Source organism: Aquarana catesbeiana, linkage group LG01, assembly GCF_042186555.1.
Source record: "Aquarana catesbeiana isolate 2022-GZ linkage group LG01, ASM4218655v1, whole genome shotgun sequence".
NCBI lineage: Eukaryota > Metazoa > Chordata > Amphibia > Anura > Ranidae > Aquarana > Aquarana catesbeiana.
Genome location: NC_133324.1, coordinates 21,332,061 through 21,355,108, shown reverse-complemented (window position 1 = coordinate 21,355,108; position 23,048 = coordinate 21,332,061). Strand labels below are relative to the sequence as shown.

General features: G+C 43.3%; 1 protein-coding gene across 1 annotated transcript in view; it reads left to right on the top strand.

Annotated features, from left to right (window-relative positions):
* The window catches only part of DCTN1 (dynactin subunit 1), a gene marked incomplete in the record, with an annotated part of 191,365 nt that overhangs the window by 152,698 nt on the left and 15,619 nt on the right, over window positions 1–23,048 (top strand). The window contains 10 exon segments of the mRNA XM_073618867.1: window positions 1,283–1,510; window positions 1,512–1,580; window positions 1,684–1,752; window positions 9,040–9,102; window positions 11,499–11,648; window positions 14,396–14,557; window positions 14,711–14,842; window positions 15,143–15,271; window positions 20,715–20,857; window positions 21,736–21,902. Coding sequence (XP_073474968.1) covers window positions 1,283–1,510; window positions 1,512–1,580; window positions 1,684–1,752; window positions 9,040–9,102; window positions 11,499–11,648; window positions 14,396–14,557; window positions 14,711–14,842; window positions 15,143–15,271; window positions 20,715–20,857; window positions 21,736–21,902 — 1,312 coding nt within the window.

Below are 23,048 nucleotides of genomic sequence, written 5' to 3'. Positions count from 1 at the left end.
GGCAGGTTTGGACAGCTATTTTTGTGTTCCCTTAACAAACGAAATCCTCATTTAAAAACTGCATTTTGGATTTTCTCTGGTTTTCTTTGTGTAATATTAACATTTGTTTTGATAATCCGAATCATTTAACCTCTTCCAGACTGCCACAGGCCGATATACGTCCTAACTTTGGAGGGGGATATCATTGTTATGGCAGCAGCTAGCTGTCATAACCCCGGTATCCTCTTGTTCGGCCGGTGATCCCATTTCAGATAAAAGTGGCCTCTGCAGCGGATTCGCCGCAAGATCACTTTTATCTGCGGCGGGAGAGTGGGCCTCCCCTCAGCCGCGCTCCGGTGCCCTCCACCGCTTACGGGAGCCGTCGGCAGCGGCGGAGGCGATCGGATCTTCACCCTTGCTGGGCATGGAGACGAGTGAGGGGAATATGGCCCCCCACCTGTCTCCATATCATTGCAGGGCGGAAGCTACGTCAAAACGTTACTCCGCCCATAGCTCTTAAAGGACCATTTTTTTTTTTTAATGACACTTTTTTTTTTTATTGCATTTTAGTGTAAATATGAGATGTGAGGTCTTTTTGACCCCAGATCTCATATTTAAGAGGTCCTGTCATGCTTTTTTCTATTACAAAGGATGTTTCCATTCCTTGTAATAGGAATAAAAGTGACACAATTTTATTTTTATTTTTTTAAACGGTGTAAAAATAAAAGGTAAAATAAATAAGGAAAAAAAAAAAATTTTAAACGCTCCCCGTCCCGCCGAGCTCGTGTGCAGAAGCAAACGCATACATGAGTAGCGCCCGCATATGAACACGGCGTTCAAACCACACGTGAGGTATCACCGCGATCGGTAGAGCGAGAGCAATAATTCTAGCCCTAGACCTCCTCTGTAACTCAAAACATGCAACCTGTATAATTTTTTAAACGTCGCTTATGGAGATTATTAAGGGTAAAAGTTTGTCGCCATTCCACGAACGGCCGCAATTTTGAAGCGTGACATGTTGGGTATCAATGTACTCGCCGTAACATTATCTTTCACAATATAAAAAAAAAATTGGGCTAACTTTATTGTTGTCTTATTTTTTAATTCAAAAAGGGGCATTTAAAAAAAAAAAAAAAAAAAAAAAGTGCGCTCGTAGGACCGCTGCTCAAATACGGTGTGACAGAAATCATTGCAACAACCGTCATTTTATTCTCTAGGGTGTTAGAAAAGAAAAATGTATAATGTTTGGGGGTTCTAAGTAATATTCCAGCAAAAAAAACAGTTTTTAAGTTATAAACAACAAATCTCAAAAAGAGGCTCCGTCCTTAAGTGGTTAAGTGTGAGAAATATGCACAAAAAAAAAAATCAGGAAGGTGGCAAATACTTTTTCGCAGCACTGTATATATCGACTGGATTGTCATCCTCCCACAGGGCTCTCAACAAGTGCAACGTGGAGGTGTACAAGAAGGTGGGCACGCTGTACCCGGAGATGAGTGTCCATGAACGATCATTAGACTTCCTGATTGAATTGTTTGCACAAAGATCAGCTGGACGAGACGGTCAATGTGGAGCCGCTCACCAAAGCCATCAAGTACTATCAGGTATGAGCTGCCATAACCGTGACTAGCACAAGATGTTTGAACAAGGTGTGAGGTTGTTTGTCTTTTCATATCTTTTTTTTTTTTTTTTTTTACATCTTTTCAGCACTTGTACAGCATCCACCTGGCTGACCAGCCTGAAGACTGCACTATGCAGCTGTTTGACCATATCAAGGTGAGTGCTGCTTATCCCTTCTACACTGCCTTGAAAAATTATTCATACCCCCTTGAAATCTTCCACATTTTGTCATGTTACAACCAAAGGCGTAAATGTATTTTATTGGGATTTTTTGTGATGGACCAACATAAAGTGGCACTTAATTGTGAAGTGGAAGGAAAATGGTAAATGGTTTTAAACATTTTTTACAATGTGTGAAAAGTGTGGTGTACATTTGTATTCAGCACCCTTTACTCTGATACCCCTAACTAAAATTGCCTTCAGAAGTCACCTAATTAGTAAATGGAGTCCACCTGTGTGTCATTTTAATCTCAGTATCAATACAGCTGTTCTGTGAAGCCCTCAGAGGTTTGTAAGAGAACCTTAGTGAACAAACAGCATCATGAAGGCCAAGGAACACACCAGACAGGTCAGGGATAAAGTTGTGGAGAAGTTTAAAGCAGGGTTAGGGTATAAAAAAATATCCCAAGCTTTGAACATCTCACGGAGCTCTGTTCAATCCATCATCTTAAAAAGTGAAAGAGTATGGCACAACTGCAAACCTACCAAGACATGGCCGTCCACCTAAACTGACAGGCTGGGCAAGGAGAGCATTCATCAGAGAAGCAGCCAAGAGGTCCATGGTAACTCTGGAGGAGCTGCAGAGATCCACAGCTCAGGTGGGAGAATCTGTCCACAGGACAACTATTAGTCGTGTTCTCCACAAATCTGGCCTTTATGGAAGAGTGGCAAGAAGAAAGACATTGGTGAAAGAAAGTCATAAGAAGTCCTGTTTGCAGTTTGTGAGAAGCCATGTGGAGGACACAGCAAACATGTGGAAGAAGGTGCTCTGGTCAGATGAGACCAAAATGGAACTTTTTGGCCTAAAAGAAAAACGCTATGTGTGACAGAAAACTAACACTGCACATCACCCTGAGCACACCATCCCCACCGTGAAACATGGTGGTGACAGCATCATGTTGTGGGGATGATTTTCTTCAGCAGGGACAGGGAAGCTGTTCAGAGTTGATGGGAAGATGGATGGAGCCAAATACAGGACAATCTTAGAATAAAACCTGTTAGAGTCTGCAAAAGACTTGAGACTGGGGCGGAGGTTCACCTTCCAGCAGGACAACGACCCTAAACATACAGCCAGAGCTACAATGGAATGGTTTAGATCAAAGACTATTCATGTGTTAGAATGGCCCAGTCACAGTCCAGACCTAAATCTAATTGAGAATCTGTGGCAAGACTTGAAAATTGCTGTTCACAGACGCTGTCCATCCAATCTGACAGAGCTTGAGATATTTTGCAAAGAAGAATGGGCAAAAATGTCCCTCTCTGGATGTGTTGGTCTATCACATAAAATCCCCCAAAAATAATTTTTTTGGTTATAACATGACAAAATGTGGAAAATGTCAAGGGGTATGAATACTTTTTCAAGGCGCTGTATATCTGCATGATGTCAGGAGTCATCATTCATTACTGCATAGTGCACAGTAGTGTTTGACCTGCATTTTAGGTACCTTTACCCCATGTTTTGAATGCTTTTACGTTGTGTGGATGTATAAAACAAAGCACAGAGACCTGACTTTTAAAGTATTTATACCCTTAAATCACACTAAATAATGGCATATAAAGGCAAGCCATGTTCATTGGATAAACGTGACGCTTGTGTGAAAGCTCCAAAAATTGCTCCAAATACCCGTGGTTGCTTCACCGCTCAGTCTTTTAGAGCTGGTAGTGAAGTATAAGAATGATGCCCATCACCTTGTCTCGGCTGTATTGACCACAATTCTCCCTACAGGAGCTGCTTTCAATCTACAGCAAAGGGCAGGGAGGCCGACAACAAGGGGCGTAACTAAAGGGGGTCACAATTGCAACTCAGCCCCTTTCTCCAGGGAGCCCATGCAGCTCTCCTGGATAGGAGCGTTGGCGAGAGACGCATATAGAGGAACTGATTCCCTCCATTTTCCTCCTGCAGCCAATGAAAGCCTGCTTCTCATTCTCTCCCTGCCACAAGCATTCAGCAGCTGCAGGAGGAAAATGGAGGGAATGTGTTTCTCTATATGCTGCTCCTGCCGCACCTTCTATCCAGGTGTACAGGGGTGCTGCATGGTCCCCCTGGGGAAAGGGGCTCAGTTGCAACTGTGTTGCCGCTTCTATCCAGCTTTCTCCTCTGCTGCCCCCAGGAGTCTTAACAGACTAATGATGTTTCACCTTTGAGACATAGAGAGACTGGGCAATACAGCCCTCAATCTCAGCTGCTCAGAATGAATGGACAGGAACAGCTTTGTGCAGAATCTTCCTGTTCATTCAGCAACTGAAGCATAGTAAACAATTATGAATAAACACAGTTTACTATGCTTCATTTATAAATGGACAGGGTTAGTAATCGGTACTAATCACTGACTCTGTCCATTCCAAACCGAAGCTTAGTAAACTGTTCATTCATAACTCTGCTCACTATGCTTCAGTTTGTGAATGAACAGGAAGCCTCTATACAGAGCTCTTCCTGTCCATTTATTCTGTGCAGCTGAGGCTGCAGAGATGAGATGGAGGACTGTGTCATTTAGTCTTTCTCTGTCTTAAAGGTTAAACATCAGAGGTTTATTTATACCCCCGATATTTCACCAAAGCCCCCCACGGAGGCTCCTAAAAAAAAATTAAAAAATGATAAAATAAAAAATATTTGCAAAAAAAAATTAAAAAATAATAAAATAAAAATGTTGCAAAAAAAAAAAATTTTAAAAAAATAAAAAATGATAAAATGTTGCAAAAAAATTTAAATAAAGTTAAAAAAATAAGATGGTAAAAAAATATTTAAAACAATAAACAAAAAAATGAATGACGCCAGCAGCGGAACTACCACGGTTGCAAAGGTCACTCTTGACGAACAGGCCTTGGCATTCCGACACAAGGCTCGAAGGGAAGGGCCCCAGCCCTGCATGGTTTCTTGCACTGGGGCCCTGAAGGTTCTAGGTCCTGCCTCTGCAGACTACTGTATAGTGTACATGACACCATGCATTTTGTACAGTATTCTGTATACTGATATTGTGGAAGTGCTAGATGGATGAAAATGAGAACCCAGGATGTATCCGGCTCTTCTCATAGACGCCATAAGGGAAAAAAGTTGAAGCTGCTGAAGCCACTGATCCAGTGTATTCTGACACAGGGGAAGAATGAAGTCAGAATGCAATGCTCCGGATGGGGAAGATTCCCCCATCCACCTCGATCGTGTGACACAATGCAGAAACAAAGTAGTGCGTTACCATGCATTGTGATGCCAGATAGAAGGAACGGCACCACAGCGCACCAACACTCATAATGCACATCCCATCGGTGTCAGCCTGGTCTGATTTCAAAATGCCTTTCACACTCACCCTTACGATCTCCTTGCACAGGGGGCTACTAACAGGCTTCCAGGGTAAGTGTCCTCATAAGTATATAAAGAAAGTTTTGTATCTATACTCTATGATAGAAAAATTAAATCTCTGTATCAATAATTAAACGATCACAGGTCAATTAGTTTCAGTATAAATCACACAAATAGGAAACATGAAGGGAACACAAAGACACTGAATTTCAAAAGAGCCAACTTCCCTAAACTACAAGCTTTGCTAAAAGGCATAAATTGGGATAAAATATTAGGAACAAAGAATACGGAGGAGAGATGGGTTTGCTTTAAGAGCATATTAAATAAGGGCATTAGCCAATGTATCCCATTGGGTAATAAATTTAAAAGAGCGAACAAAAATCCTGGATGGCTTAACGCCAATGTAAAAATGCATATAAAAGCAAAGGAGAAGGCCTTCAAAAAATACAAGGTTGAGGGATCATCATCAGCATTCAAACTTTATAAAGAATGCAATAAGAAATATAAGGGTGCAATTAGGACGGCTAAGATAGAACACGAAAGGCACATAGTGGAGGAGAGCAAAAAAAAATCCCAAGAAATTCTTTAAGTATGTAAACAGTAAAAAAGGGAGGACAGACCATATTGGCCCCATAAAGAATGAGGAAGGACATCTGGTTACAAAGGATGGGGAGATGGTAAAGGTATTGAATTTATTCTTCTCCTCAGTCTTCACGAGTGAATCGGGGGGCTTCAGTAACCAAAACTGCAGTGTTTATCCTCATGACACAACACAGGAAGCACCTACATGGTTAACAGAGGACGGAATTAAAATTAGACTTGAGAAACTTAACATTATTAAATCACCGGGACCAGATGGCTTGCATCCGAGGGTACTTAGGGAACTCAGTCAGGTGATTGCCAGACCGTTGTTCCTAATTTTTACAGACAGTCTATTGACTGGAATGGTACCAGCTGATTGGAGAAAAGCCAGTGTAGCACCAATATTTAAAAAGGGCCCAAAAAACATCCCTGGGAATTACAGAGCAGTTAGCCTAACATCAATAGTATGTAAACTCTTGGAGGGGATAAGGGACTATATACAAGATTTTAGTAACAAGAATGATATCATTAGCAGTAATCAGCATGGATTCATGAAGAATCGTTCTTGCCAAACCAATCTATTAACCTTCTATAAGGAGGTGAGTTGCCATCTAGATAAAGGAAGGCCCGTAGACGTGGTGTATCTGGATTTTGCAAAAGCATTTGACACAGTTCCCCATAAACGTTTACTGTACAAAATAAGGTGCGTTGGCATGGACCATAGGGTGAGTACATGGATTGAAAACTGGCTACAAGGGCGTGTTCAGAGGGTGGTGATAAATGGGGAGTACTCGGAATGGTCAGGGGTGGGTAGTGGGGTTCCCCAGGGTTCTGTGCTGGGACCAATCCTATTTAATTTGTTTATAAACGACCTGGAGGATGGGATAAAGAGTTCAATCTCTGTATTTGCAGAGGATACTAAGCTAAGCAGGGCAATAACTTCTCCGCAGGATGTGGAAACCTTGCAAAAAGATCTGAACAAATTAATGGGGTGGGCGACTACATGGCAAATGAGAATCAATGTAGAAAAATGTAAAATAATGCATTTGGGTGGCAAAAATATGAATGCAATCTATAGACTGGGGGAGAACCTCTGGGGGAATCTAGGATGGAAAAGGACCTGGGGGTCCTAGTAGATGATAGGCTCAGCAATGGCATGCAATGCCAAGCTGCTGCTAATAAAGCAAACAGAATATTGGCATGCATTAAAAGGGGGATCAACTCCAGAGATAAAACGATAATTCTCCCGCTCTACAAGACTCTGGTCCGGCCGCACCTGGAGTATGCTGTCCAGTTCTGGGCACCAGTCCTCAGGAAGGATGTACTGGAAATGGAGCGAGTACAAAGAAGGGCAATAAAGCTAATAAAGGGTCTGGAGGATATTAGTTATGAGGAAAGGTTGGGAGCACTGAACTTATTCTCTCTGGAGAAGAGACGCTTGAGAGGGGGATATGATTTCAATTTACAAATACTGTACTGGTGACCTCACAATAGGGATAAAACTTTTTCGCAGAAGAGAGTTTAATAAGACTCGTGGCCACTCATTACAATTAGAAGAAAAGAGGTTTAACCTTAAACTACGTAGAGGGTTCTTTACTGTAAGAGCGGCAAGGATGTGGAATTCCCTTCCACAGGCAGTGGTCTCAGTGGGGAGCATTGAAAGCTTCAAGAAACTATTAGATAATCACCTGAATGACCGCAACATACAGGGATATGTAATGAAATACTGACACATAATCACACACATAGGTTGGACTTGATGGACTTGTGTCTTTTTTCAACCTCACCTACTATGTATATGTACATAGACAATAGTGAAAAATAATGTTGTGAATAAAAATAAAATTAATTAACTAATTAAGTGCATATTAAAGTCCATGAACAAGTGATCATAATAACATGGTGACTTGAAATAAATTCTTGGTGTAGACAGTTTGCCAATAGATAATCCACCACTGGTAAGTAGAAGGCTTACCAGAAAAGTTGAACCCAAATAGGTCTAATGAGTCAGTAAAGCTTGTGGTGTAATACACCAAGGGGAACCATTCATCAACACACACACAGCATCCAGTTGGGGATATAGACTCCTATGGTCCTTCACAGTGCTGTTTCCAATGGATAACTACCAAAGGAATGATGACCAGAAGATGGATCAGAAAAATTTTCTCCCAATGATGCGTTTTATAAGGAGAAGAAGGAATCGGCCACATAGCGTGATTCCATTTCAATACAAGATGTTTATTGTATGTAAAAACAAAAAAAAGGAACACTCACATTTTAAGAAGATAAAAAGCGCTTTGTGATCAAATATGGATAGTGACGCAGTGGCATCAGCAGAGCCCGTCCCGACACGTTTCGTCTAAAAAGACATCAAGCTTCGCTGACTCAGTAGGCGTACGCCTATTTGGGTTCAACTTTTCTGGTAAGCCTTATACTTATCGGTGGTGGATTATCTACTGGCAAACTGTGTACACCAAGCATTTATTTCAAGTCACCATGTTATTATGGTCACTTGTTCATGGACTTTAATATGCGCTTATGAATGTATATTTATTTTATTTTTATTTTTGTTTCACAACATTATTTTTCACTAATCTCAGTTAATTTTTCACTATTGTCTATGTAATATACAGAGATTGTTGGAGTATTCTGTCATAGAGTATAGATACAAACTTTCTTTATATACTTATGAGGTCACTGCATTGAGTAGAACTTTATTTTGTTGTGGTTTATTCCACTGACATCATATTAGCACTGCACTTTATTATATATACAGTTCATCTTACTTTGCAAATTGATCTCTTGCTGTGCCGGCTGTTATTATACTATATAAAGAGACCGCGCGGCTCACTTCTATATATTTCCAGGGTAAGTGTAATCACTGACACATAAGAGGGATTTTCACACAAGCCGGACTGTGTGGAGCTTTAGCCTCGGAGTGATTTCTATTCAAGATATGGGGAATAACTTCTTGAGTATATATCATTCAGGAAAATTGGACTCCCCCGGCTGTTTGTATGTGATAACAGAGTTGTGGATTTTAGTAGGACAGAGGGGTCTGCAATGACCGATTTTTACCGGCAGTGCCACCTGCTGGTAAAATCTCACATCGTGGCCTATCCTTGAAGAAACTTGCCCTACTGCCGACCGAGTTGTCTGTCATGTTGGTCTTTTTGGCCACAGTATTTAGTGACCCAGAACAAGTGTACAAATGTAGATTTCTGACTTTCCTCCGACTTTCCTAATCGCCATGTTTTGTTCTGAATTGGTGACTCGGACATTCCCATATCCCGGTCATCTGTCTCCAGTCTGTCTGTAACTGATATATGTCTGTTTTTTGTCTACAGTTTACACAGAGCGCTCTGGATTGTATGGGAGTTGAAGTGAGCAGACTGCGGGCCTTCTTACATGTGAGTAACCTGTGACCCCGGAGAATCCCTTACCTGTGACCCCGGAGAATCCCTTACCTGTGACCCCGGAGAATCCCTTACCTGTGACCCCGGAGAATCCCTTACCTGTGACCCCGGAGAATCCCTTACCTGTGACCCCGGAGAATCCCTTACCTGTGACCCCGGGGATTCCCTTACCTGTGACCCCGGGGATTCCCTTACCTGTGACCCCGGGGATTCCCTTACCTGTGACCCCGGGGATTCCCTTACCTGTGACCCCGGAGGATCCCTTGCTTGTGACCCCGGAGGATCCCTTGCTTGTGACCCCGGAGGATCCCTTGCTTGTGACCCCGGAGGATCCCTTGCTTGTGACCCCGGAGGATCCCTTGCTTGTGACCCCGGAGGATCCCTTGCTTGTGACCCCGGAGGATCCCTTGCTTGTGACCCCGGGGGATCCCTTGCTTGTGACCCCGGGGGATCCCTTGCTTGTGACCCCGGGGGATCCCTTGCTTGTGACCCCGGGGGATCCCTTGCTTGTGACCCCGGGGGATCCCTTGCTTGTGACCCCGGGGGATCCCTTGCTTGTGACCCCGGAGGATCCCTTGCTTGTGACCCCGGGGAATCCCTTACCTGTTTCACCTCTGTGGTGGCTCTACATGTGGAATCCAGTGCAGGTTGATGGGGTTTAGCTGCACCCGTCATTGTGCTTTTGTCATCTTATCGGTCTTTTATGTCCTTTTTAAGATATTGGTTACAACCTGATAAAATTGCTGGCTAACACAGGCCAGGGCCTCATACGTGTAATATAACTAAGGTTGGCCATAGATGTTGTGATTTACTTTGCTTGGGTTGCAGAAAAGCAAATTGCTTGATTCCCTCTTTAACCCTGACTCTGTGTTGATGGGGGAATTTCTTTACCGCAAGAGCTATTGTGTTCTCCTGGTAAGGGGGGTGGGGGAGTGAGGTCCGATATCTCATTGGATGGGAAAAATGTGAGGTCAGATATCTCATTGGAGGGGAGGGATGGGAGGTCAGATATCTCATTGGAGGGGAGGGATGTGAGGTCAGATCTCTCATTGGAGGGGAGGGATGTGAGGTCAGATCTCTCATTGGAGGGGAGGGATGGGAGGTCAGATATCTCATTGGAGAGGGAGGGATGTGAGGTCAGATATCTCATTGGAGGGGAGGGATGTGAGGTCAGATCTCTCATTGGAGGGGAGGGATGGGAGGTCAGATATCTCATTGGAGAGGGAGGGATGTGAGGTCAGATATCTCATTGGAGGGGAGGGATGTGAGGTCAGATCTCTCATTGGAGGGGAGGGATGGGAGGTCAGATATCTCATTGGAGAGGGAGGGATGTGAGGTCAGATATCTCATTGGAGGGGAGGGATGTGAGGTCAGATATCTCATTGGAGGGGAGGGATGTGAGGTCAGATCTCTCATTGGAGGGGAGGGATGGGAGGTCAGATATCTCATTGGAGAGGGAGGGATGTGAGGTCAGATATCTCATTGGAGAGGGAGGGATGTGAGGTCAGATATCTCATTGGAGGGGAGGGATGTGAGGTCAGATATCTCATTGGAGGGGAGGGATGTGAGGTCAGATATCTCATTGGAGAGGGAGGGATGGGGACGTCAGAGATCTCATTGGAGAGGGAGGGATGTGAGGTCAGATATCTCATTGGAGGGGAGGGATGATGTGAGGTCAGATATCTAATTGGAGGGGGAGGGATGGGAGGTCAGATATCTCATTGGAGAGGGAGGGATGGGGACGTCAGAGATCTCATTGGAGAGGGAGGGATGTGAGGTCAGATATCTCATTGGAGGGGAGGGATGATGTGAGGTCAGATATCTAATTGGAGGGGAGGGATGGGAGGTCAGATATCTCATTGGAGGGGAGGGATGATGTGAGGTCAGATATACTCATTGGATGAGGAGGGATGTGAGGTCAGATATCTCATTGGAGGGGAGGGATGGGGACGTCAGAGATCTCATTGGAGAGGGAGGGATGTGAGGTCAGATATCTCATTGGAGGGGAGGGATGATGTGAGGTCAGATATCTAATTGGAGGGGAGGGATGGGAGGTCAGATATCTCATTGGAGGGGAGGGATGATGTGAAGTCAGATATACTCATTGGATGAGGAGGGATGTGAGGTCAGATATCTCATTGGAGGGGAGGGATGTGAGGTCAGATATCTCATTGGAGGGGAGGGATGTGAGGTCAGATATCTCATTGGAGGGGAGGGATGTGAGGTCAGATATCTCATTTCAGAGGAGGGATTTGAGGAGGTCCAATTTTTCTCGCATTGTTTGCTCCTTCATGATGCACCCCTTTCTCCCAGTCTGAACATGCTTTCTGAGCTCCTCATCCTGCACTGACATGCCTAATATCTCATGTGTTTGCCATCTCTTCCTTCAGGTTGGACAGGAGGCGTCAGACTTTGCTATCCTCCTGAAGGATCTGGAGACCTCATGCAGTGACATCCGACAGTTCTGTAAGAAGATCCGCCGCAGAATGCCGGGAACGGAGGCACCCGGAATACCTGCCGCTCTCAGCTTCGGACCCCCGGTGAGGCAACCTCAAACATTAGGAGCCGTCCGTCTTCAGAGGATAACTTTTTGTTTTGGGATACACAGTGATACTCGGCATTGGTGTATATTTCCTTTTTATAGGAATTTAGATTCTTAATTTAAAAAAAAAAAAAAAAAGATGCTACACCATTTTGTTAGGTTTTCCTGAGGATTGTATGGGTTTCTTCACTCCCTGTTCAGCACCATTCAGAGATGTAGCTGTCCAAATATGTGTGTGTATATATATTCTCTATCTATTTAAGACCGCTAAAAGAAAAGAAAATAGTGCAATGTAGTGAAATGTATTTGTTGGCCAGCTAACCATTTCTACAAAGCAAAGACTTGGACCTCTTCCATGAGTCTCGTTCTCCTGGTATACTCTATTGTAGATACACATGAGGAACTGATCACCTCGCTGATGTTTAATAATGTCTTCAGAGCAACACAGATCTCTGCCAGAAAAAGGAAAATTCTCTTATTAATTCTCCTGGTCTGGGCGTACATTTCATTATTTTTAGATTAGGGGAAATACTAAAGAATTTGTAACATACACAGACTACCAGTGCAACCTAAATATCGGAGACTTCTCCATATCATTGCTCACCACCTTACTCTCCTGAAGAAAATAAAACCGTGTATTGCGGAGTAAATGTATAGAATATAATGGCCTTTCCCTCTCTATAAGCTGTTTATAGCCTGTTCTTCTGTAGCAGTTTAATCCCAGCCAGGGCTGGCCAAGGTCCTTTTAGCACCCACAATGAAAAGGCCGAAGTGCGCCCCCACCTGGAGCTGTGAAATACTTCAGCGGAATGTGTTGGCTGGTTTTGTTCTCTGCTTCTGCTGAAGTGCCCCAAGGCGTCCATCTCTTCTGCCTAAACCTTGGTCTGGCCCTCGTCCAGCCAAGCAAATAAAGACCGATATTTAAGTCGTTTTTTACTTGTACATGCTCTTGTGACCCCCTTCCACTTTAAGCTATATGCATGCATAACACCAGGAGAGTGCCAACACTTTAGAGACATTCCATGACACCTCCTGGATTCTTCCTGTTCTCTACTGGTATTCGGCAATCCTCACACTGCTGTTTCTCAGCCTTTTCCTCTTTTAAGCTCACCCAAGTACCTCCCCTTCTTACCCCTCGGTTTATAGAGCAGCCAGTCCCACTGGAAACATCCTGGAAGGGCATTATTCTCTTTGGGACTTTCTGCTGCTTATTCTCTTTGGTGTGTGGTTCCTCCATGCTTTTTTATTTATTTTTTATTTTTAATGGTGGCTTTTTTGTTTACATTCTGCTGTCTATGGGCAATCCCGCTGACAGCAGATGAGTCCTAGTTATTAAAGCGGAGTTCCACCCAAAAGTGGAACTTCCGCTTTAAGCACTCCTCGCCCCTTACATGGAACATTTGGCATGTCATTTTTGCGGGGGGGGGTGTACCCTTTTTTTCGTGGGACTTCCTGCTTCCTATCTTCGGCTGCCTAGGCGACTCCTCCTCTCCCCCTAGGTGGCCCCTCCCTGCCAGCAATCTTCTGGGACACATCTCAGGTCCCAGAAGATCGGCTGGCCAATAGGAGAGCGCCGCGCAACTCACACATGCTCAGTGCATGCCTGGCCGTGAAGCCGTAAGCTGTCGCGACCGGGTGCCCACAGTTACCGTGACGGCGCCGAAGGAGATTGGGGGGAGAGGAGCTACCCTCCGGGCGGCCACATCGCTGGACCTTGGGGCAGGTAAGTGTCTGTTTATTAAAAGTCGGCAGCTATGCTTTTTGTAGCTGCTGACTTTTAATAAACTAAAAAACGGGTGGAACTCCACTTTAAGGACCTGGCAGGCATCCTTCCCACTTATCACCAATGTAAGAAGAGTTCTCCATAACCACCAATGTACTAGGGCTGTTCACTGAGCACAGTGTAAGGGGGCACTTCTCATTGGCTGTCAGAGTAAGGGATTACTTTTCTGGGGAGAGAGCAGTACAGTTTACACGGACTGTGTGGCCATTATTCTTTTTTATTAAGACCTTCCAGTCAGGCCTATAGCAGATTGACTTTACCGTTCTCACTCAACGCCATATGACATCTTTCAGAACGAGTCGCTCGTGTGCACCCCGGGGGGGGGGGGGGGGGGGGGGGTGTGTCGCGATCACCGATCATGGTAAAGCGCCAATTAGGTTTTTTACCATGTAATCAGCTGTGTCCAATCACAGATGATCAAAGTGTTAATACGAATTGCCGGTTATTGGCATTTTTCTCCTCACACTGACAGGATGAGGAGAGGAGAGCCGATAAGCGTCATTCTTCAGTGGGGACATCGGCACTGATTATCGGTGCCCACCAGTGATGCCCGTCAGTGCCCATCATAAAAATGTTGTTTGGGTTAAGAGTTGCATGACCACATAATTGTCATTCAAAGGGCGACAGCACTGAAAATTGGCCTGGGCAGGAAGGGGGTGAAAGTAACCTGTATTGAAGTGGTTAATATTAAAAATATAGTTGTATAGAGCAGGCCTGAGTATAAAATATGCTATCTAAGTATGTCACATTCCTTCTTCTTTTAGTCATTTTTATAGTTACATCATTATTAGAGGTTCCCTGAGAACTATTACAAGGGCTCCCTTGTTTTAAAAAATAAATTAAAAAAACGTTGATCTAGTCTGCTGTAGCATCCCACCCAATGGTGCACTCTGCTTCTTTGTGTTGAAGGATAGAGCTGAGACTTATGAGACATTGTGTGACTGTGACTTCTGCCTTTCCAGGTCTCCGAGACGCTGCTGGAATGCCGCAAACATCTGAAATGGGTGGTGGCCGTCTTCCAGGAGGTGGCGGCCGCAGGCGCTCAGATGATCGCTCCTCTCGGGGAGAGCGAAGGTCTGCAGTCTTTGAAGCTGGAGGATGTGGCCTTCAAGGCCACTGAACAGGTGAGAAAACTGCAAGGTGCCCAAGAGGAAACAAAAAAAATAAAAAAAAAAATTGCCAGCTCAATGACTCAGTAACACTTAGATTATGAATGGTAGGAAATTATCTCTCGCATCTGTTCACTCGTAATAGTCATTGATCGTTCCTTGTTCCAGATTTACGGCTCTCAGGGCAGTAACCCATACGAATGCCTCCGACAGTCTTGCAACAACTTGATCGCCACCATGAACAAGATGGCCACTGCAATGCAGGAAGGAGAGTATGACGCGGAGAAGCCTCAAAGCAAGGTGAGTGGATCCTGGGACGGGGGGAATTCCTGTAAACTGTTTTTGTTCGCTCCAGCCGGGCTGACAAAAGTTCCATAATTTCCCATCTGCACTGATATAATTGCTTTTAATGCTGCCTGTGTCTACATTGGCTAGATTTTCCGAATATCCTTCGCTGACACAGGAGATGAGGGAAAACCTCCCCAGTAAGGACACAGGCAACAATGCAAACCTGATTTTAGGTTCTTCCCCATTTTATTTGGGTTTTTCTTTTATTGAAATTGTGATAATACGTGACTTATGGATGTGTCTCCTCTGCAGTCACCTCCTCCAGTTGAGCAGAGATCGGCTGCCCTCCGTGCCGAGATTACAGACGCCGAGGGATTGGGACTGAAGCTGGAGGATAGAGAGACCGTCATCAAAGAAGTGAAGAAGTCCCTGAAGATCAAGGTAACTCCTTCCCCTAATCAGGGCACCTTAGATAGGGTTGTGAGGTTATTGCAGCTCTCAAAATACTTGATTGTGATTGCTGTGTCCTACGGACAGAGCTGATCACAGATCTGAGTAAAGAGCCAATCACAGTGGCTCTTTACCACGTGATTAGCTGGGTCTAATCACAGCTAATCGCAATGTAATCACACTTGCCGGTTATCGGCATTCCTTTGCCCATCAGTGTCCTTCAGTGCTTACCCATTAGTGCCCGCAGTGCTGCCTATTAGTGGGGTTGGTCCTGGGCCACAATCTCTACAAAAGTTCTTTTGCCCTAAATTCAGGAGCTCTTAGAAGCAATGCATTTGTAGTATGTTTTATCATCATGGGGTGCTTTCATTAGCCCGTTATACTAGCCCCCTGTACCTGGTAGAGGTTGGTAGAGCGTAAACCTGAGGGTATTGTTATCACTGAAAGAACAGAAGGACACACACACACGCAAATCACTAGAGTGCATGCTTTTCAGTTTAGGCAAGACAGGGCAACAAAGCCAAACCGCTTCAGCAAGTCTGTGGATATGAATTTATTGTGGATAAATAACCATAATTATAGCACCACATCCCTTAATTTTTAAAGTATGTTTGCAGTTTTATGGGCCTTTTTAGGTGCAATACAAAAATAATCCAGTAAATTTCATTAAAAGAATTCAATATTTATTTTAACAAAAGATTAAAAGGTGATATTATATCCTTGTAAAAACATACAATATGACTTGTATGGTACAATCCTTATATTTGCAGCGGCATTTGTGTAGGTCCTGACATATTTCACCCGAAATTGGGCTTCTTCAGGGAATACCATCTGCTTGGGGTCAAAGCCTTCTAAAAAAAAAAAGAGAATATGTACTATAAATGTCACATAACATATCACAACAATTAACATTTTTTAAATTAGCATAAACAAATACATATGTGTGCTAGTTCCGATGGCTTTCCATGCTTACCCTGAAGTTCAAAAGGTATCTCATAGGTCTACAATCGCTAATGATTCAAAGGTTGATATGATGCCAAAACCAACATAGAGCTGCAGGCGACCACAGGAGGCAGATCCAGACCGAGCTATAGTAATACAAGACCAATATTGGTCTTCTTATATTACTATAGCTCGGTCCAGATCTGCCTCTTGTGGTCGCCTGCAGCTCTATGTTGGTTTTGGCATCTTGTCAATCTTTGAATCATTTGCAATTGTAGACCTACGAGATACCTTTTGAACTTCAGGGTAAGCATGGAAAGCCATCGGAACTAGCACACATATGTATTTGTTTATGCTAATGTAAAAAATGTTAATTGTTGTGATATGTTATGTGACATTTATAGTACATGTTCTTTTTTTATTAGAAGGATTTGACCCCAAGCAGATCGTATTCCCTGAAGAAGCCCAATCTGCTTGTGGTCAAAGCCTTCTAATAAAAAAGATAATATGTACTATAAATGTCACATAACATATCACAACAATTAACATTTTATACATTAGCATAAACAAATACATATGTGTGCTAGTTCCGATGGCTTTCCATGCTTACCTTTTCAACTTCAGGGTATGTCGTAGGTTTACAATCGCTAATGATTCAAAGGTTGATATGATGCCAAAACCAACATAGATCTGCTGGCGACCACAGGAGGTAGATCAGGGCCAAGTTCTAGTAATATAAGAAGACCTAATATTGGTCTTGTATTACTATAGCTTGGCCCTGATCTGCCTCCTGTGGTCGCCTGCAGCTCTATGTTGGTTTTGGCATCATATCAACCTTTGAATCATTAGCGATTGTAGACCTACGAGATACCTTTTGAACTTCAGGGTAAGCATGGAAAGCCATCGGAACTAGCGCACATATGTATTTGTTTATGCTAATGTAATTTTTTTTTTTAATTGTTGTGATATGACATTTATAGTACATATCCTCTTTTTATTAGAAGGCTTTGACCCCAATCGGATAGTATTCCCTGAGAAAGCCCAGTTTTGGGGGGGTGAAACATGTAAGGATCTACACAAATGCCGCTGTAAACATAAGGATTGTACCATATGAATCGTATTGTATCTGTTTTTATGAGGATATTATACCTTCTTTTAATCTTTTGTTAAAATAAATATTGAATTATTTTAATTAATTTACTGAATTCTTTTTGTATTGCACATCAAAAAGTCCCATGAAAGTGCCGGTGCCCATAGCGAGGATCCACTTTTGCTGTATTGGCATATTTTTCTGTACTTTTTTTTTTTTTTTTAGGTTAAGTTTACGAGATTTTATAATTACGTTTTGTCCAAATTCCCAGGTGAACCACCTATACAAAGGCAGCCATTTAATTAAAACTGATCCAAGGCAAAAAAAAAGATGTAGGATAAAAATGTAGGATAAAAAAAAATCCCATTTCTCAAGTTGGATTTGGATATATACAGGTGCATCTCAAAAAAATTAGGTCATCAGAAAGTTGATTTATTTCAGTAATTCAATTCAAAAAGTGAAAGTCGTATATTATATTGATTAATTACACACACACAGTGATGTTTTTCAAGCATTTATTTCTGTTAGTTTTGGTGATCATGGCTTACAGCTAGTGAAAACCCAAAATTCAGTGTCTCAGAAAAGTAGAATATTGTGAAAAATTTGAATATTGTAAACTTGTGGTGCCATCAGCTGAACACCTGTAAAGGTTTCCTGAGCCTTTAAATGGGCCCCCGTCTGGTTCAGTATGTTACACAATCATGGGGAAGACTGCTGATTTGACCGTTGTCCAGATGAGTCATTGACACCCTCCAAGGAGGGTAAGTCTCAAAAGCTCATTGCTAAAGAGCCTGGCTGTTCACAGAGTGCTGTATCCAAGCATATTAATGGAAATTTGAGTGGAAGGAAAAAATGTGGTAGAAAAACATACACAAGTAACAGGGTTAACCGCAGCCTTGAGAGGATTGTGAAGCAAAGGCCCTTCAAGAATTCAGGGGAGATTCACAAGGCATGGACTATGGCTGGTGTCTGTGCTTCAGGAACCACTACATGTATCCAGGACATGGGCTACAACTGTTGCATTCCTTGTGTCAAGCCACTCCTGAGTCAACGTCAGAAGCGTCTTACCTAGTCTAAGGAGATAAAGGACTGGACTGTTGCTCAGTGGTCCAAAGTCCTCTTTTCAGATGAAAGTAAATTTTACATTTCATTTGGAAATGAAGGTCCCAGAGTCTGGGGGAAGAGTGGAGAGGCCCAGAATCCAAGTTGCATGAGGTCCAGTGTGAAGTTTCCACAGTCAGTGATGATTTGGGGAGCCATGTCATCTGCTGGTGTTGGTCCACTGTGTTTTATCAAGTCAGCCCTCTACCAGGACATTCTAGAGCACTTCATACTTCCCTTTGCTGACCAGCTTTATGGAGATGCTGATTTCATTTTCCAGCAGGACTTGGAACCTGTCCACACCACCAAAAGTACCAATACCTGGTCACATGATCATGTTATCACTGTGCTGCTTTGGCCACAAAGTCGCCTGACCTAAACCCCATAAAGAATCTGTGGGGTATTATCAAGAGGAAGATGAGACATCAGACCCAACAATGCAGATGAGCTGAAGGCCGCTATCAAAGCAACCTGGGCTTCCATAACACCTCAGCAGTGCCACAGGCTGATCACCTCCATGCCACGCCGCATTGATGCCGTAATTCATGGAAAAGGAGCCCCAGCCAAATATTGAGTGCATACTATACTGTACATGGACAGACGTCTCAGTAAGCCAACATTTCTGTATTAAAAATCTTTTGTATTGGTCTTGTGTAATATTCTACTTTTCTGAGATACTGATTTTTGGGTTTTCACGAGCTGTAAGCCATAATCATCAACATTAAAAGAGAGAAATTATTTTAAATATATCACTCTGTGTGTAATGAATCTATATAATATATATATGGTTTCACTTTTTGAATTGAATTACTAAAATAAATTAACTTTTCAATGATATTCAAATTGTTTGAGATGCACCTTGTACAGCATGTCAAAATATAAAATATAGTATGCTGTTTGGATACTTTTTAGGATCTGAATATAATTGTTCTTTGCCTTACACATTGTAGGTTTGTTTACTAATAAATATGTGTGTATATATATATATATGTGTGTGTGTGTGTGTGTGTGTGTGTGTGTGTGTATATATATATCTCTATCTATCTATCTCTAGATATAGATATATACGCACTAAATTGTCAAAAGTATTGGGACGCCTGCCTTTACACGCACATGAACTTTACTGGCACCCCAGTCTTAGTCCGTAGGGTTCAATATTGAGTTGGCCCACCCTTTGCAGCTTTAGCAGCTTCAACTCTTCTGGGAAGGCTGTCCACAAGGTTTAGGAGGGTGTCTATGGGAATGTTTGACCATTCTTCCAGAAGCACATTTGTGAGGTCAGACACGGATGTTGGATTAGAAGGCCTGTCGCAGTCTCCGCTCTAATTCACCTCAAAAGTATTCTATCAGGTTGAGGTTAGGACTCTATGCAGGCCAGTCAAGTTCATCCACCCCAAAACTCCCTCATCCATATCTTTATGGACCTTGCTTTGTACACTGGTGCGCAGTCATGTTGGAACAGGAAGGGGCCATCCCCAAACTGTTCCCACAAAGTTGGGAGCATGAAATTGTCCAAAATGTCTTGGTATGCTGACGCCTTAAGAGTTCCCTTCCCTGGAACTAAGGGGCCAAACCCAACCCCTGAAAAACAGCCCCACACCATAATCCCCCCTCCACCAAATGATTTGGACCAGTGTACAAAGCAAGGTCCATAAAGACATGGATGAGCAAGTTAGGGGTGAGGAACTTGACTGGCCTGCACAGAGTCCTGACCTCAACCCAATAGAACACCTTTGGGATGAATTAGAGACTGCAAGCCAGGCCTTCTCATCCACATCAGTGCCTGACCTCACAAATGCCCTTCTGGAAGAATAGTCAAACATTCCCATAGACACACTCCTAAACCTTGTGGACAGCCTTCCCAGAAGAGTTGAAGCTATTAGAGCTGCAAAGTGTGGGCCAACTCAATATTGAACCCTACGGACTAAGACTGGGATGCCATTAAAGTTCATGTGCGTGTAAAGTATATCTCCCTTGTAGACTAATAGTTGTAAGCTTGTGTTAAATCTCTTGGTCTTTGCCAAACTGCAGCTGTAAATAAAAGCTCAGGGGTTGCAGTCAAACTGTCTACAGATGAATTGGTCTGAGCCTCTGCCACAGTCACACTGAGGAACCTACACTAGGGAAGCAGAGATGATCCCAATGCTGCTGGTGTAGACCTAAAACTTTACAAAGAGTGACCTAAACAGATGATAAAACGCACCTAAAACCATGTGGCTTGTATGACCGGGAAAAGTCTTTGGGGGATGTCTGCAGGAGATTGGTCAGTGACGTGATTTCTTCATCCAAATTTGTCATCAGGGAGAAGAGCTGAGCGAAGCCAACGTCCGGCTTAGCCTCCTAGAGAAGAAGCTGGACAGCGCCTCCAAAGAAGCAGATGATAGGGTGGAGAAGATCCAGACCAAGCTGGAGGAGACACAGTCGCTGCTGAAGAAAAAAGAGAAGTATGTTTCCATGGTCTATCAGCTTCTGCTCGCAGACATCAGTGGTGTTTGTATGTAATCTCCTGAATATATATGTATATACACTGTATAGGGAAGATGTGCTAAAACTGGAGCATTCACGATCTGGTGTAGCTGTGTATGGGTAGCCAGTCAGCTTCTAACTTCAGCTTGTTCAATGAAACTTTGAAAAAAGGAAAAAAAAAAAAAACTGGAAGCTGATTGATTGGTTCCTATGCAGAGCTGCACCAGATTTTACAGTTTTAGTAAATATCCAACCAATGACCAAACATTTTCTGTTCACCTATCACCCTTATATGATCTTGTTGGACATCCCATTTCAAAAACATGAGCAATTAATGTATAGTAACCCCTCTTTGAGACTATTGTGACGGACTGCCTGGCACCCCGTTTGGGTGCCTTCACCCAGGATGCAGCTTCCTCCACTCTGGAACCAGGAACCAGATATTATATCTGAGAACTGCACTCAAGAACTAGACGACACTAGCTTAGGTGCAAACTGGAACTTTGTTGTAAACTCACACAAAATCAGATAAGCGCTTGATCACATTATCCCAAACAATGCAAACTTTAAACAGTAATATCATCATTACATCTACGGTAACAGTACAGGTGGAGGCACCCAGGCAGTCCGTCACACAGTATATCTGGGGATTGTTTGCTGAGTATCAGGACCAGAGCTGAGACCAGATCGCCTTTATCTCTGAATACAATTATTTGTTGTAAGTGGCTGAAGCAGGTTTTATGCCGTGTCTAGGATTATGTACCTGAGGTTTTTTTCCTGTTTTTTTTTTTTCTTTTTTTTTTTCTAATTTCTAGGTTGCTGCTTCTGCTATTGATCAGTTTTGTGCTTTTGGCAGGGAATTCGAGGAGACGATGGATGCCCTTCAGGCGGATATCGATCAGCTGGAGGCGGAGAAGGCCGAGCTAAGACAGAGATTGAACAACCAATCAAAGCGCACTATCGAGGGTCTACGTGGAGCCCCCGCTTCTGGTGTGGCATCTATTGTGTCTGGCATTGCTGGAGGTGAGTGGACCATTTATTACAGTTTGCCCAGCACATCGAGTAAAGAAAAAAAATTATGTGTGTGTACACATGTATATGTGTGTATATATACATACACCCTATATTACCAAAAGTATTGGGACGTTGGCCTTTACACGCACATAAACTTTAAACACTTCAATACCGGGCACTTTTGCCCCTTCCCGCCCAGGACAATTTTCAGCGCTCTCACGCTTTGAATGACAATTGCGCGGTCATGTGACACTGTACCCAAACAGAATTTTTATTATTTTGTTCCCACAAATAGAGCTTTTTTTTTTACGGTGTTTGATCACCTCTGCGGTTTTTATTGTTTGCTAAACAAACTAAAAAAGACCGAAATTTTTGAAAAAAATAAAGTTTTTTTTTTTGTTTCAGTTAAAAAATGTTGTTTTCTCCTTCACTGATGGGCACTGATGAGGCAGCACCAATGGGTTGGTACTGATAAGGTGGCACTGATGAGGAGGCACTGATATGTAGAATAGATGGGCACTGGTAGATAGCACTGACTGGCGGCTGTGATGGGCACTGTTGGGTGGTACTGATTGGCACTGACAGGTGGCACTGATGGGCAGCACTGATGATGAGGTACTGACAGGTTTTACTGATTGGCACTGATCTGGGCACTGTCATCCATTTTTTTTTTTTTTATGGGGCACTGACTGGCATCTGTGGTGGCACATCTGATGGGGCTGTGCTGATAATCAATGTGCTGATTATCAGCACAGACCCCCCCATGACAGGGAGAGCCATTTACCGGACTTCCTGGTTCACGCGATGATCAGCTGTGATTGGTCACAGCTGATCACGTGGTAAGAAGCCTCTAATTCATCCCAAAGGTGTTCTATCAGGTTGAGGTCAGGATTCTATGCAGGCCAGTCAAGTTCCTCCACCCCGAACTCACTCATCCATGTCTTTATGGACCTTGCTTTGTGCACTGGTGCTCAGTCATGTTGAAACAGGAAGGGGCCATCCCCAAACTGTTCCCACAAAGTTGGGAGCATGAAATTGTCCAAAATATCTTGGTATGCTGACGCCTTAAGAGTTCCACCAAATGATTTGGACCAGTGCACAAAGCAAGGTCCATAAAGACACGGATGAGCAAGTTTGGGGTGGAGGAACTTGACT